The 17308-nt window shown below is 42.3% G+C and overlaps 2 protein-coding genes across 2 annotated transcripts in view; both read left to right on the top strand.

Moving 5' to 3' along the window:
• Nucleotides 1-4518: 4518 nt before the first annotated feature.
• LOC138865339 (dynein axonemal heavy chain 7-like) lies at nucleotides 4519-12429 on the top strand. Its single transcript, XM_070135691.1, has 9 exons — nucleotides 4519-4737; nucleotides 7820-7946; nucleotides 8694-9070; nucleotides 9412-9635; nucleotides 10398-10527; nucleotides 10938-11059; nucleotides 11452-11602; nucleotides 11974-12204; nucleotides 12424-12429. The coding sequence occupies exons 1-9, from the start codon at nucleotides 4639-4641 to the stop codon at nucleotides 12427-12429; spliced, it is 1467 nt and encodes a 488-aa protein (XP_069991792.1). The 5' UTR covers nucleotides 4519-4638.
• A 2531-nt stretch (nucleotides 12430-14960) lies between these two features.
• The window catches only part of Dhc36C (Dynein heavy chain at 36C), a 93921-nt gene continuing 91573 nt past the window's right edge, over nucleotides 14961-17308 (top strand). The window contains exons 1-3 of the mRNA XM_070130484.1: nucleotides 14961-15189; nucleotides 15524-15664; nucleotides 16597-16725. Of these exons, the coding sequence (XP_069986585.1) occupies nucleotides 15151-15189; nucleotides 15524-15664; nucleotides 16597-16725 (309 nt within the window). The 5' untranslated portion in view covers nucleotides 14961-15150. The remainder of the gene's footprint in view (nucleotides 15190-15523; nucleotides 15665-16596; nucleotides 16726-17308) is intronic.

Below are 17308 nucleotides of genomic sequence, written 5' to 3' on the forward strand. Positions count from 1 at the left end.
CAGAAAACTTATTAGTTTTGGGGGTAACTCTTATAAATTGCGTTATGTCGCAAGCTGATACGTCCTTCAGTATCAACACGCAAGTACACGCACACATGCGAACACACACACACATATGGGTGTGTGTATATATATATATATATATATATATATATATATATATATATATATATATATATATACATATATATATATATATATATATATATGTGTGTGTGTGTGTGTGTGTGTGTGTGTGTGTATGTGTGTGTGTGTGTGTGTGTGTGTGTGTGTGTGTGTGTGTGTGCGTATGTATGTATACACACACACACATATGTGTATATACATATACATGTGTGTATATATATATATACATGTGTGTGTATATATATATATATATATATATATATATATACATATATATATATATATATATGTATATATATATAATATATATATATATATGTTATATATATATATATATATATATATATATATATATATATGTATATATATATATATGCATTAATTTATATAATATATATATGTAATATATATATATATATTATATATATATATATATATATATATATATAAATGCATCTATGTATGTATTATGTATGTATATATGTGTATGAGTGTACCAATATGTATATACATATGCGTGAATAGCTGTCTATCTATCAGCCACTCTCCGCTCGCACACCCACACATACCTGTGCATATATATGTATATATATATATATATATATATATATATATATATATATATATATATATGTATATATGTATGTATATGTATATATTTATATATGTATGTATATATATATATATATATATATATATATATATATATATATGTGTATGTGTGTGTGTTTGTATGCGAGTATTCATATATGTATATATGAATACCAGGAAATACATACAATCACATGTTGACAACCAAAAAATCTAACAAATAAAATAGGTAATGAAATGAAAATATCCAATTTTCACAAAAGAAACTCTACGCATTGAAAACAATAGAGCAAAGGTAAGCGCACCGAACCCTCCCTCCCCCCACCCCCCCTCCCACCCCTCCCACCCCGCCAACCCTAACCCACCTCCCGCGTTACCATGGCGACGCGTGTAAACAACTTTCATCGTTTTCCATAGCAACGCGTATCCTTTACACGTGTGTTTTTACAGCTGTATAACCATGTATCCGGAATTGTACATCGGCCTCCTTTGTGTTTCTGTCTGTGTCTGAATTTTCGGAACAGCGTAAGTAAGTTTGATAATTCATTATCATTTGTTAGGTAACAAATATTACTGTTTACTCTTTGCATAGATTTCCTGGAAATATTTGATTTTCTTAAATATATTGTTTCAAATAATTAGGTACATTCATGGGAGATCCGGTTGGAGACTTAAGGAATCCCTTTGTCTATAGACTGCAATTAAAAGAGAAATACTGATCATCATTATCCATTCAATCCGTCAATGTAAAAATAGGCCATGCTAATGAGCTTACGTAAAGGCTTTTTCTTTAATTTCCGTTATCTAATTTTATAGAGCACTGTTTTTGATTATGATATAGCTGTGATATATGCCTTATAACCTATGACATTCACCATAGAGTATAACGAATATGATAGATAACATAAACATTCAAACATATATCATATATTTTAATGCATATAGATTCTGCCATACAACGTATATCCGCATTATAACATATAACAAGGGTATATACACATCATAACATCTAACCTAAATATGCATATACCGTAGATTATAACCGCGCTAATTTTGGAAACATTATAGTGATCATTGTAATAATAATAGCAGTGGCATTTTTAATATCAATTCATGAAATTGAAAGATGAAAGTTGATTGAGATGATAAGGTTGATAATGGTGATAACGGATATACTATGAATGAAACTCTTACCCTTATAAATACTTTCAATAGTAATAGTTCCAATGATAATAGTAATTATAGTATTGATATGAAGGCAATACCAGTGATGATAATGACGTAACAAGGAAAATAATAATAATAATGAAATTAATATCCACATTTTGATTCTTGGAAATAATATTATGATCATTACTATAATCATTATTGTTCTTGTGTCTCTATTGTAATTATTATTATCATTGCCGGTATTATTACTATAATTATTATGATTATCGTTACCATTGTTAATGCAATTATTATCATCATTATTTTTTAATGTTATTACTATCATTATTATTTGTAATAGTAGTACCAGTAGTAGCAGAAGTATAATCATTACCTTCGCCAAGGAGGATGAGTTTTTGGTAGCATTGTTTAGTGTGTTTGTTTGTTAGTTGGTTAGCAGGATAACTCAAAACGTTAAGAACAATTTTTTATGAAATATTTACCAGAGGTGTGTCTTAGCCTAGCTTTGATGTCATTAAATCCAGAGTTTTTTTAAGGATTGCATAGTTACCCTATTGCCTTGGCCAATGGGGTAACTATCATCATTATAATTGCCTTGTTACCTTCTCCAAGGAAGTTGTGTTTACCGGCGTCAGCAGTGGACTTAAAAAGAGGTGATTTTAATGTAATTCTTCAAATGTATTTTTATTACACCAGTGACCCTATTTCTTTGGCCAAGGTAGGCGCTGGCTATGAGTGTTTCTACTTATCAATATTATTATGATTATGATCATTATCATCATTATCACCATTATGATTATCCCCATTATTATCATTATCACTATCATTACTATTATTACTATAATTGCTACTATTACTGTTATTGCCATCATCGTCGTTGTTGCGATTTTTATTGTTATTGCCATCATTATGATTATTATTATTATTATATAATTCTATTTTTTTCATTTGTCTATTTGTGTCTTCTTGTTATTTTCATATCATTACTTTACCATAATATCATCCATATTGCCTTCTCATGGCCTCTCTCTCTCTCTCTCTCTCTCTCTCTCTCTCTCTCTCTCTCTCTCTCTCTCTCTTTCTCTCTCTCTCTCTCTCTCTCTCTCTCTCTCTCTCTCTTTCTCTCTTTCTCTCTTTCTCTCTCTCACTCTCTCACTCTCTCACTCTCTCACTCTCTCACTCCCTCACCCTCACTCTAACTCTCACTCTCACTCTCACTCTCCCTCTCTTACTCTCACTCTCACTCTCACTCTCCCTCTCTTACTCTAACTCTCACTCTTACTCTCCCTCACTCCCCCCCCCCCCCCCCCCAGATGGATGTCCGCGTCGCCCCCCACGCATCGGCCCAGCGGCGCGGCTCCCGGAGTGGCATCGGGTCGACCGCCAATGGCACTTCCGGCACCACGACCAAGAGCAGGCCAACGACCGCCGGGAAGTCTTCGGTGGCGAGAGCTCCTCCTCCAACGCTCACCCTCCATCTCAATGTGAGTGGGAGGTGGAGGTGGAGGTTTTTGCTCCGGTTCTGATACTGTTTGGGTGTGGGTGGGATGGTGGTGGTTCGAGGTCGAGGTGTGGGTGGTGTGTGTGGCATTGTGGTGGTTCGAGGTCGAGGTGTGGCTTCGTCCTCGAAACACTCATCCCATCTCAGTGTGTGTAGGGTATTGAGGAATTGGTGGAGGTCGAGTTGTATCTGAGGTGGAGGGGTAAGTTGATGTCGTCCTTGAGCGTTCACCCTCCATCTCGAAGTCAGTGGAGGACTGAGGTCTCGGTTCGAGGGGTTGTGTGGTAGAAGTCAAGGTTTATCTCCGTCCTCCAACGCTTACACTCCATCTCAGTGTGGGTGAAGTATTTTGGAAATGATGCAGGTCGAGTTATAGCTCAGAGGTGGAGGGAGAGTTGGTGTTAGAGCTCGTCCTCCAACACTCGTCCTCGACCTAGGTATTCGTATGACTTAAGGAAATAGCTTTAAGGTAATGATCAGGAATACATGGATAATAATAATAATAATATTAAAGTAAATCTAAGTAGGGCATTAAGGAAATGATGGAGACAGTGTTGGAGCACCGCTGGCCCTCCACCACACTGCGAGTAATAGTCATCTTCCAAAACTCACCCTTCATCTTACGAGAGGGAATTAGGAAATGAAGGAATTTAATTGGATTTTTGGTAGGAAAGGGCTGGAATTTTGTTGAAGATTGTATGTATGTCTGTGAAGTAATTGCTAGTGGAAAGTTGTGAAGGATATCGATATAAAAATATCAGTTACTGTTGTAGACGAGTGAATGATAATTATAAATTTATGGTTGCGCATGCCTGATAATGTTTTCCGTACGAATAATGTCTGCTTATGCACAAGTAATTCGTATGTTGAATGGAAAAAACTACCGTGTTGATACTATGGTAGAAAAACCCATAATGCACAAACTAGATTATCTAAATCAAGTTTGTGTATTATGGGTTTTTCTACCATAATTCACATGTTTATTTTTGCAAATTATACCTCTTTACACTTGAAGCCAACAAGCATACTTATACGATATTTTCCCCCGTATAATTAATTACCTTTCCGTGTATATATATTTTTTTCTCTCGGACCTTCTTCGACTCCTTCGCCTTCTGCAGGAGGACGCCGTCGGGCAGCACGGCGGGCAGCAGCGGTTCCCCGGTCAGAACGGCGTCCCCGGAGATCCTGCGGGCGGGGCGAGGGCGGGGGGCGCGGTGGAGGCGGGGCCGAAGGGCGGCGCCAAGAGGATGAAGACCTCCAGGAGAGGCAGCAACGGCTCGCCAGACCCCGGGGGATACGCCCTGGGAGGAGGCGGCGGGAGGCTCCTGCCGGGGAGGCCGCGCATGGTGAGACAGGGGCGGGGGGGGGGGGTTAGGTACCTTTTTGGTATTTGTTATCGCTGTCTAAATTGACTGTTGGTTTCCAAGGACTTTTTAGGTATTTGTTTTATATGTCTTTATTATCTATTCATATATCATCGCTCTTGATGCCACTACTGTTATATATATATATATATATATATATATATATATATATATATATATATATATATATATATATATATATATATATATGTATATATGTGTGTGTGTGTGTGTGTGTGTGTGTGTGTGTGTGCACATACATATAGATAGATAGATAGATATATGTGAAGTGTACCTACAAAATATTCTGCAGCCCCTTACATACTGTGCATGTTTAGTTCTGACGTGATCTGCGGTCTCAAAGACGTTGAATTATCTTGACTAAGATTCAGATCTATAGCAAAAACAAGATCATTCAGATCTATAGAAAAACATTTTCACACGTTCATAGAAACTTTGAGATATCCCCAACACAAACAAAACAAGGGGAGCAGGTGAGGCCGGTATCGGAATCGGCGATGAGGTCAGGTCAGGTCAAAGGGTCAGGTGGTCCATGAGAAGAGTGTCATGCGTCAGGGAGATGTCTAAGAATGCGGGTAACGAGGAGAACCAATGATTAAATTTGAGATTGAATGGCTTGTAGGTAAGAATGAATATTCAGGGGCGGTATTCACGTGAGGTTTTATGACTGTTCTTAGCGATTTTGTCTATGATTTGCCCCGTTGCCACATCTCAGAGTCAATGCTGGTAACAGAAACATTTAAATCGTTATAGACCATTTTGATAATCTGTTGTAATAAGATGGCAAGGCAAATATGGTGATATATATTGTTTATATCATAACGCTAATATTATACATTTTGTATATCGAAATGTGATGTGGCATCCGTGCGTTTATTGTTATTGCATCATATGTAACAGCGCCTGTAGTTATTTGTTGATGTTGTTTTTAATAAAGCACAGCAATTAAAAATAGTAGGAGACGACTTGATTAATGTTTGATAATTCATTCCAAAGCGGAATAATCTTCAACAGAGGAAAAAATGCATAAGTTCAAATTGAAGAAGTCCCTCCGCGTGGGTACAAGATTAAAAACAGTCCTTACGGGCGTGAATAGGAAATGCCAGTAAAATATTAGAAACGATTAAATTAACTTTACCAAATAGATTTTTTTCTATCATATTTAATGCAGGATTATTTTCAGATTAATGTGAATTTGCTATGTAGTTTTCTAGACAGTCCTCACGCGTATGAGGCACTTCTACACCTGTCCTAAAACTTTGTTATTCGAGTTATAGACAAAACTGCCTGTTTAAGACAATTTCGTGGGGAGTCACAAATTTGCCGAGCCAAAGCCAGATAGAGGTAATCTTGCATCATTAATGACAAATAGACTTTGAGGCTGATTCTGATTTATTGTCTACCATTAACTGATCCGCTTTCTATGTACAGGGTTCGTGGGCATTCTTTAAAAAAATAAATGTCCTTTATAATTTTTTGGAAATTTAAAGCCTTAAAAAAGTCTTAAAAACGAAGCCTTTTCTCTTGTAGGTCTTAAATTATCTTGAATATCTCCAGTGTATAAATTTGTTTGCGTAAATGTCCATATATCTGTTACCGGCGAACGGCGCGCCCTGCGATTCTCTCTGCAGCTTGATCGGAAATCGTTTGTTAACATTAGACTTTGGCCTTTGCTGATCCACGCGACCATTTACTTATTGGCCGTGTGCAAGGTAATAATAATCATAATTATTACTATTATAATGGTGGTGATGATAAAAATACTTCTTGCGTCCAACATACCCTAAGGCTGCGTAAAAATAATGGGGTGATTTTTCTATCTGTAGGCCTACATATTATGGGTAAGTGTGTATTCAGCGACAAGAGGCTCCAGGCCTTCAAAGACAATTTAAAAAGGTCTTAACTGCCATCAGCTTATACCTGCAAGACCCCAGTACATATTTACAGAAATTATCTGTTCGAAAATACAAATGGCGCCTCGCGCTTCACAGCTGATGCAATTGCAATAGAACGATGACTGCCCAAATTTTAGTTAGATATATGAAATGTGTGATTAAAATTGAGGCACGATTTAATGCAGTATGCAACTTGAACTTATCGCTGCAATCAGTTATCTCCATAGAGTCTATAACAACGTAGATGTTTATTCTATTACCAGCATCAACTTTGAGATGTGGCAAAAGCGCAAATCATAAACTAACTCGTAAAAAACAGTCTCAGACCCTTCGTGAATTCCGCCCCAGCAGCCTCCGACCTCAGACGTCAGCGGAAAGAGAGACGGCATTCGCTTCTGGCCAATTCATCTGATATCCTGTGTCGCTCTTTTTGGCAGTAGAGGTGTGTTCCATGAGTGTTGGTGTGCAAGGTATTTATTTAGACCTTGGTGGTGTGTCCCCTGGGTGTAGCGTTACGAATACACCGCAGAATCTACCTAATCTGACCTGCCGCCGTCTTTGTCCCCCCCCTCTACACTAACCCTACACCCAAACACAAATACACCTCATCTCAGCATACCATACAATCACAAAATATGCCATTCCTCAAATACTCACAAACGAAACAAACATAACCACACTCATACAAAACAACTCATATCCTCAAAAAAAAAAAAAAAAAAAACTAACGCCAACACCCCACCCCCTCCACCTTCCTACCCCCTCCACCCTCCTACCCCCTCCACCCTCCTACCTACCCCCTCCACCCTCCTACCCCCACCCCACCAACCTACCCCCTCCACCCTCCTACCCCCACCCCACCAACCTACCCCCTCCACCCTCCTACCCCCACCACCCTCCTACCTACCCCCTCCACCCACCTACCTACCCCCTCCACCCTACCTACCTACCCCCTCCACCCACCCACCTACCCCCTCCACCCACCTACCTACCCCCCTCCACCCTCCTACCCCCTCCACCCTCCTACCCCCTCCACCCACCCTCCTACCCCCCTCCACCCACCTTCCTACCCCCTCCACCCACCCTCCTACCTACCCCCTCCACCCCTTCCACCCACCAACCCACCCCCACCACCCTTCCACCCCCAGCCTGCAATGCGTCTGGCAGGCTACGAGGAGGAGCGCCAGAGACACCGACGGCGACTCGGGGCGCTGTCGGAGCTCGGCCTCAACACGGGACCCGACCTCGCCCTCCACCGCCCGACGCCGCTCTACGGTGAGTCACGAAGGGCGGGACAGCCATCGGTTGCCATGAGGAGTTTGATGACGTGTGGTGTTGTTGTGGGGTTATTTAGATATTGGTATTGTGATTATTGTTGTGGTTATGATTTTTGTTTTTATTATTATTATTGTTATTATTATTATTATTATTATTATTATTATTATTATTATTATTATTATTATTGTTGTTGTTGTTGTTGTCGTTTTGTTGTTTTTGTTATTCTTATTTTTTTACTATTATTATTATTTCTATTATTATTATTATAGTTATTATCATCATCGTCATCATCATCATCATCATCATCATCACCATCATCATCATCATCATTAATTTTATTGTTATTATCATTATGATTGTTATTCTTATTATTTCGCCATCATCAATATCATTACCATATTATTATCATTTTTACTATTTTATTATCACAGTAGTTCTTATAACTATTATTATTGTTAATGTTATTATTATTATTGTTATTATAATTTTTATTATCATTATTGTTATCATTATTATTATAATTTAGTATTATTCTTATTCTTATTCTTATTATCATTTTCATCATTATAATCCTCATCCTTATCATTATCATTTCCAGCATTATAATCATCATTATCATCATTTATTGCAGTAGTTCATAGATCACCAGTGTTTATCATCATTATCGTCATTATCATAATCATCGTTATCACTTCCAGCATTATTATTATCACCATTATCACCTCCTCGCCCTTTCGCCTCTAGCTATAAGGGAATCTCCGAGCGGCAGCAGCTTCAGTGGCCCGGCGGCTGCGACAGGAGTAGGACCTTCGCAGAGTCTTTACCTCAAAACAGCTCCTCCTCCTGCTCCGCCTTCTACGGCTCCTGCTCTAGCGACCTCCTCGGCCTCCCACCCGTCTCCTTCCTCGTCCTTGTCCTCCTCCTCCAAGGGCAGGAACCTGGTGGAGGAGGCGCCGCAGGGGAGTCTCCGGAGGACCTCGGGGGAGAGCAGCGACCTCGAGGACCTCCTGGGGGCGAGGAGGCCGCTCTCGACGAAGGAACTCACCAGGAAGATCAAGAGGCACCAGGAGATGATCCGGAGGGAGAGGAGGAAGTTCATCGCGGGCGCGGAGGAACCGCCGGTGGGTTGGAGGGAGAGGAGGAGGGGAGGGGGGATTAAGGGGATGGGAAAGCTAGAAAGAGAGGGAGGGTGGAGGGGGTAGGGGGAGGGAGAAGAGGCGGTTCATCGCGGGCGCGGAGGAACCACCGGTAGGTTAGGGGTTGGGTGGGGTAGGGTTGGAGAGAGCAAGAGAGAGGGATGGAAGGAGAGAGGAAAAGAGCGAGAGAGAGAGAACGAGCGAGTGGGAGAGAGGAAGAGAGGGAGAGAGAGAGAGAGAGAGAGACAGAATAAAAAAGAACGAAAGAACGCAATGAAGAAAGAGAACTCACACCCAACTAACCCCCTTTCCTCCCCCTCCTGAAGGCCCGCAAGAAAGCCAGCTACCTGGAGATGCTGGAGAACCGCCAGGAGTTCCGCCGGACACTCGTCAAACTCCTGAAGACGGAGGACACGAAGACGAAGGCGGGGAGGGCGAAGCTGGAGAGGCGCTACCACTACTTCATCACTCGAGGACTCTCCATGACCACCTCGCCCTTACAGAGGTCGTGGGTCACGCAGATTCTCAACCTCGTTCCCAAACATCTCAGGTCAGAGGTCATGTTAAGGGGAGTAGCGTTGTGTGTGAAAGAGAGGGAGGGAGATGAGGAAGAGGGAGAGGGAGAGAGGCAAAGGGAGAGAAAGAGAAGACGGGATAGAGGGAATGAAAGATATAAGATATAAGATATAGATAACGAGTAGATAATGAAAATTAAAATCAGGAAAGCACTATTACCTCCGTCAAACAGGTTATGTTTTCGGTCGCGTTGGTCAGTTGTTTGTTTGTTTGATAATTGGTTAGAAGGATATCTCAAAAAGTTATAAAAAAAACTGAAAAAATAGTGCCTTAGCCTAATCCAGATTCCATTAAATTTCGGTGGTGATCCGGGTCGTGATCCGGTTCCAGGTTCCTATGACCTGTGTAAATGAGAAAGGTGACTTTTATGTAATTCTTTAAATGTGAATATTTTTATTGCATCACTGCTCTTATTGCCTTGGCGGAGGTATGTGCTATCTGAGTGCTATTAGTTTGAAACACCATATGCGCATCACCCACAGTACTTCATTAACCCTTTTTCAACAGCTCCCCACAATAAGCACTATAACCCAATACCCTTAGATTGCTACCCAAATCCATATAGATAAAGAATCGAATCCTTTTACCTCACCCAACGCCCTCTATTGCTACCCGAACCCTTATAAATAAAGAATCGAATCCTTTTCCCTCATCCAACGCCCTCTATTGCTACCCGAACCCTTATAAATAAAGAATCGAATCCTTTTCCCTCATCCAACGCCCTCTATCCACACAGGAACCAGGCGGGGTCTTGCCAACAGCTCTTGCAACAACTTCAACGCGCTTATGAACACAACATGAGGAAAGTAGCGGTGGATTTCGTCCTTGATTCCGGCAAACCGCGACCCAGGCCTAAGACAAGTGATGTGAGTAGAGGAGTTTTTTTTTTTTTTTTTTTTGAAAATGAAAGTCGCTTTTTCTGTTTGAGAGGAAGTTTTCTTTCTTTCCTTTCTTTTTTATTTTTATTTTTTTCATTGTTTTTTCTTTATTTTTTCACTCTCTTCCTCTCTCTCTCTCTCTCTCTTCCTCTCTCTCTCTCTCTCTCTCTCTCTCTCTCTCTCTCTCTCTCTCTCTCTCTCTTTCTCTCTCTCTATCTATCTATCTATCTATCTATCTCTATCTCTTTCTCTCTCTTCCTCTCTCTTCCTCTCTCTTCCTCTCTCTTCCTCTCTCTTCCTCTCTCTTCCTCTCTCTTCCTCTCTCTTCCTCTCTCCCCCCTCTGTCTATCTATCTATCTATCTCTTTATAACTAAATCTATCATTATCTATCTTGCAGGGCGAAGAGGGTCGCGTGGGCCTCGAGTCTTGGGTTCCTGCAAGAAATGCAATAAGGAAGAATCTGCACTTGTTGAATCCTTGCATGTTGCAGACTTTGGAGCTCTGGTACAGGGAGTATAGGTGAGTGTGTGATGTTGCAAGATTTCTTTTTTTCTTTTTATGATTGGTTGGATTTTTTTTTTAATAATTCCGTTGATTGTGTTATTTCATATGTTTACTAAGGTGTATATATATATATTTTTTTTCTTTTCTTTTTTTATTATCCTTTTCCTTTTCTTTCTTTCTTTCTCTCTCTGTCTCTTTCCCTCACTTTCTCTTTCTTCTCACTCCCCCTTCCTCTCCCTCTCCCCTTCCCTCCTCCCTTCCTCTCCCTCTCCCTCCTCCCCTCCCTGTCTCTCCCTCCCTCCCTCCCTCTCCCTCCCTCCCCTCCCCCTCCCTCTCCCTCCCTCCCTCCCTCCATTTCCCCAATAATTCACCAATTTCCCCCCTTCCTCCTCCCTCCCCCCCCCCAGCGCCCTCCGCATGGTGGAGGTGATGAAGGTGATGGGCGAGGACCGGAGCCTCGAGCTGGACGGCTTCATGACCAGCGTCGCCGACCAGATGGACGCCACGCACGAGACGCTGTCCAGGTGGTTCACGCAGATCCAGACCGTCTTTTATAAGGTTGGTTCGCGTCGGGGGTTGGGGGGGGGGAGGGGAGGAGGTTGCTGGAGGGAGAGACGTTGGAGGGAGGGGGGGGCTACACATGTGCATATGTACACATGCGCGCGTATACACACACACACACACACACACACACACACACACACACACACACACACACACACACACACACACACACACACACACACACACACACACACACACACACACACACACACACACACACACACACACACACACACACACACACCACATAAACAAACAAACAAATGCGCATGCACACACTGTGGCCTTATATACAGATACATAACTTAATAGATAAATATGCAGACAGGCAGAGATGCGTAGACAAGCCTTTCATCTACCCCCAGGGCTTCCAGCGCGGCCAGATGCCCGGCTTCAGCCAGCCCGGCCGCCTCGCCTCCTTCTGCAACGCCGCCGTCACCATCATGACCCACAACCTGCAGTCGCTGTGCCTCCTGAGCGTGTTCTCCGTCACGTCCTCCCTCTGCGGCGCCGAGCCCTTGCTGCACGACCCCGCCTCCATCGCGCTCTGGGCCAGGGAACCGACGTCAGGTGGGTCCTCGCATCTCGAGGTCTCGGTTTGTGCTCTTTCTTTCTTCTGTTTGCTTTTATTTAGTTTATTTCCTCTGCTGTTTTTCTGTTTTTTTTATTAACGTTTCATTTCAGTTATTGGTCTGGAGGTCTTGGTTTGTGCTTTTCCTCTCTTCTGTTCTTTCTGGTTGCTTTTATTGAGTTTAATTCCTCTGCTGCTCCTTTCGTATTTTTCTTAGTTTTTTTTTATTAACGTTTCATTTCAGTTATAGGTCTGAAGGTCTTGGCTTGTGCATTTTCTTTTTTTCTGTTCTTTTTGTTTGCTTTTATTGAGTTTACTTCCTTTGCTGTTCCCTTCGCATTTTCCGTATTGTTATTCTTTATTCACGTTTCATTTGTTTTTTGTTTTTTACAAAGGAATGTCAGGTTGGTCCTCGGATCTCTTTTCTCTCCTTACTGTTTGCTTTTAATAAGTTTACTTCCTTTTTTGCCCCCTTCGTACTTTTCTTAATTTCTTTTTTTATTAATGTTTCATTTTAATTATTATTATTTGTTTTTATCAAGGAATCTACGTCGCTTGCGAATTTTCTCTTTTCTGTCCCTTTATTTAACTTTCATTTGAATTTCCTCTTTTTGTGATCCATATTTTTTCTTTCTTTCTTTTATTGGCGTAGGTCCTCTGCTCTTGGGGGGTCTTGACTTATGCTTTTTCTATTTTTGTCTTTTTTCTGGTCCCTTCATATTTTTCTTCTTTTCTTTACCAAGGAATCTGCGTCGGATGGGTCCTCTGCTCGCTGGAGGCTTGGCTTGTAGTTTCTCTTTTTCGGTTTGTTTTCATTAAATTACCTCCTTTGCTGCTCCCTCCATATTATTATTATTGTTTTAATTATCTATTTTCTTTTACTGAGTAACCTACATCGTCTGGGTCCTCTTTGTTCCTCTTTCCTCTTATTCTTTCCCTTGATTTTCTCCCCTTTCTCCCTTTTCGCTTCTTTATTCTTCTCTTCTTCATTTCATTTTTATTTGCTTTGCGATCTGTTTTCTAGGCCAAGGTACCGACGTTTTGTATGTGTTATTTTTTGCTTCGTAACCACCACTTCATTTGCTGGTTGGACTAACATTTATTTTTCTTCAAATTTCCTTTTTTTCTTTTCCTCTTCCTCCTTTCCCTTCAGAAGAGGGAGGGGGGGGGAGGGGGAGCGAGGAAGGGAGACAGGGAGAGAGGGAGGGAGGGAGAGGAAAAGAGAGAGAAAGAGAGGAAGAGAAAGAGAAAGAGAGGAAGAGAGAGAGAGAGAGGAAGACTTTTTGAATTTGACACGTTTATTGAGACACAAGTAAAATTACATCTCAAAAGTATGAGGAAACTTACTTAATAAGTCCCTGAGCGGGCTCACAATTCATATACAAAGCTTAGGTATAATAATATTTAAAAATAAATACAACACTTAAATCATAAAGAATTACAAGCATTACAGGAATTCAGAGTTATTGGCTTACATATCTTTAAGGTGATATAACACTCCCACCCTCATCCAGATAAGTCCCCTCCTGGCTTACATAATCAAATATGCGCGCGCAATATATAATTATAATCCTGGAGAAGAGATGAGTCAATTGATGAGTGGAATGATTGTATTTCAGGAGAATGGTGCCTAACATACGCCATTCATCAACAGTAAAGTAGGAGACATTATAGTTTCAGCAGGAGTAACAGCCTACCTACCTATGCATATTTGCGAGGTATGTTTATGATATTGGTGCAAACTGCCTATACCTCTTCAAAATCTCGAATACCTGACCGTTCCTAATCATCCAAACAGCCTGTTCAGGTAAACTTGTTATCTCTGCATTTCTATGTGTCTGAAGCATAGAACACCGTAATATATAATGCATCAATGTATGTGATCTAGGTAAACTACACACCCTGCATTCTTTTTCTTTCTCGCTTGCTGGAACGCCTAACTCCCAGTAGTATTTATATCCAAGCCTGATCCTCATGTAAACACTGTCTTTCCATTTGCTCTTGCCCTTCCCACAGAGAGGAAGAGAGAGAGAGAGAGAGAGGAAGAGAGAAAGAGAGAAAGAGAGAAAGAGAGAAAGAGAGAAAGAGAGGAAGAGAGAGGAAGAGAGAGAAAGAGAGAGAAAGAGAGAGAGAGAGAGAGAGAGAGAGAGAGAGAGAGAGAGAGAGAGAGAGAGAGAGAGAGAGAGAGAGAGAGAGAGAGAGAGAGAGACAGAGGGAGGGAGAGAGGAGAGAGAGAGAGAGAGAGAGAGAGAGAGAGAGAGAGAGAGAGAGAGAGAGAGAGAGAGAGAGAGAGAGAGAGAGAGAGAGAGAGAGAGAGAGAGAGAGAGAGAGAGAGAGAGAGAGAGACAGAGGGAGGGCGAGGGAGAGGGGGGGAGGGAGAGAGAGAGAGAGAGGGAGGGAGGGAGAGGGAGGGAGGGAGGGAGAGAGAGAGAGAAAGAAAGAAAGAGGGAGGAAGGGAGAGAGAGAAAGGGAGAGGGGGGGGGGGAGAATGCGTGATAGAGAAAATCCCAAGGAGAGAGAGAATGCGAGGTCGAGTGAATGCGCTATAAAGAGAATGTGAGATAGAGAGAATGCAAGACAGAGAGAATTCATGATAGAGAGAATGCGAGAGAAAGACCGACAGACAGACAGAGAAACATTTCACCACAATGTCTCCTTTCCACAACCCTACCATTGTACTGCCACGGACTCCCCCCCCCCCCTTTCCTCTCGTCTTGTTCCCACCACATTCCTCCCTCTAACCCTTCCCCCACCTCTCTCTCTTTGCCCAGGGCGCGAACCTCCCGCAGGCGACTCCAGCGGGTGCGGAGGCGACGGCAGCAGCACCGGCGAAGGAACCACCACCGACGAGGGCCTGGGCGAGTCCGTGGCCGAGCCGGAAGTTCCCGAGAGCGAGAAGAAGGGCGAGGAGGAGGAGGAGGACGACGTCCTGAATCCTCCGCCAGGGTCGAGCGGCCACCCGAAGAAGCCGATGGTGCTCAAGCTGCACCTCCTCCTGACGGGGAAGCAGGTGAGGGGCGTGGGGGTTGCTTTCGCGTTTTGGATTTTTTACCTCAGTCGGACAGGATTTTTACAGTCTATTGTTATCGTCCATAATGTTGGTGTTCTTTTTCGTTAGAAGAACATCTCGTCCTTATAATTTTCGTCAATGTGTTTATTTTCATCAATGTTTATTTTCATGTGCGTTTATTTTCACCAATGCTTACTGTGTTTATTTTTTACCAATATGTTTATAGGTAAAATAACCCTCGTAAAAGCCTCTACATTCGAAAACACAGAAACCCAACCAAACACTACATCACCTAACCACAACACGAGCATCACACATTCCCTTCCCCTCCAAGGTGATCTTCAAACCCAGCTTCTCGGAGGTGAAGACGTCGCTGCTCTCCCTCTACGACAAGATGATCGAGCTGAGCCTGTCGGTGCCGCGGCTGGAGACCAAGCTCTTCGCCGAGTGGGAGGGCCGACAGGGGAACATCACGGTGAGAGCGGAGGGGGAGAAGGAAAGGAGGGGGAGGGGGGGAGGAGGAGAGGGAGGAAGTGGAGGGGGAGGTGGAAGGGGAGGGGGACGGGGAAGGGGGAGAGAAGGAGGAGGAAGTGGAGGAGGAGAGAAGGAGGAGGAAGTGGAGGGGGAGTAGGAGAGGGAGGGGGAGGGGAGGTGGTGTTCCTCAGCGACTCTCTCACTCTCCGATTCCAGCTCTTTGGTTGTACGTCGTATGTGGTTCACGTGATATATGGTAATCATCCAAATTATTTAATGCACATGGGAGTATTAGCAGCAACATGAAGCCCCACTGTTTTATGTATTGGAGCAGTGATACCAAAGCTTCTAATGAGTCTAGACCTCTGTTGGACTGCCCTATGTGGTTCCATGCGCCCTCCGTTTGACTGTTGAAATCAACATTAATCATTAGCTGCTTCTACTTGTTTCGCTCAAGAATTCTAGAGTGTCACTCAAGTCTTAAAATCTTGGAATATGGAATTACTGTGTTAGTTAATACTTAAACATTCTAAGCATGAATTAGTACATGAAAATACAAATACCCAAAGATCGAGTCCCACACCCCCAAGGTAGTATGGATACCCCCGGCTAAGAATCCTTGTATTAGAGACTAGGCAACTGTTCTAATCTACGTTGTTTTTTGTATCACGGTATTTCACTTCTCACTTCTTCACTTCACAACCCTAAACTCCAAAATGCCGTATGCACCATGACAGTATTATGAAACCTCTTTTAGTATGCAAGAACTATGAACTCTGACATTGCAAAAAATCGCAATTCTTAACATCACTCACAAAAGTAATCTCGTAAATCAATATTCATATTTTTTGCATCCAGCCTTTATTATCCTTGTAAAACCACCGCATTACAACCATCCTAATATCCTTCTTTGTATTACCTTTTTCCCCCTAGCCGGTGGTGGAGGAGTTCGTGGTGGACGGCCTCCGCAAGCAGGTCCTGAAGGAGGTCTCGGACTCGAACGTGGCGCCGACCCACCACTCCACGCACTACCAGAAGTACCACGCCCTTATCAGCGGCGAGGTAAGCCTCGTTTTTCATTTATTTTTCTTGTTCTTTGTCTTTGCTCCTTGTCTTTCTGTTCGTAGTTTTATCTATTTCGGTTGGGGTGCTTAGGTTTAGAAGGGAATGTGGTTATATGTTGTGTAAAGGAAATTACATGTGAATGACTGAACAACTACCGTATTGATATGAGGATTTCGGAAAAAAATGTGTATAGCGTTTTTCCGTCAGTATTGGTATTTGTATAATATTTGTATGTAGTATAATATGACGTCTTTAATTTTGGTCGCCGATGCTATTTCTAGTAACAGTGATACATACAGAAAACTCAATAAATAATCCTGTGACTTCACTTCTAGAACAAACTTTGAGTACATAAATTATTATTCCTTAAATCTCAAAGTATCATATAGGTATACACTTCATACAGGTATCCTTTAAGTTCCTTCGCAAAACTCATTTACCCATTTTCTACGACCCCCTCCTCCTCCACCTCCCCCTCTCCTCCTCCTCCCCCTCCCCCTCTCCTCCTCCTCCTCCCCCTCTCCTCCTCCTCCTCCTCCCCCTCTCCTCCTCCTCCTCCTCCCCTCTCCTCCCTCTCTCC

The sequence above is a fragment of the Penaeus vannamei genome, chromosome 2 (genome assembly GCF_042767895.1).
Source record: "Penaeus vannamei isolate JL-2024 chromosome 2, ASM4276789v1, whole genome shotgun sequence".
NCBI lineage: Eukaryota > Metazoa > Arthropoda > Malacostraca > Decapoda > Penaeidae > Penaeus > Penaeus vannamei.

Bases quoted from the DNA above. Each gene is read 5' to 3' on its own strand.
- LOC138865339 (XM_070135691.1), top strand. From the start codon at position 4,639: ATGAAGACCTCCAGGAGAGGCAGCAACGGCTCGCCAGACCCCGGGGGA. The intron at 9,636-10,397 runs GTCAGAGGTCAT...CTATCCACACAG, and splicing joins CTCGTTCCCAAACATCTCAG to GAACCAGGCGGGGTCTTGCC. The intron at 11,603-11,973 runs GTTGGTTCGCGT...ATCTACCCCCAG, and splicing joins TCCAGACCGTCTTTTATAAG to GGCTTCCAGCGCGGCCAGAT.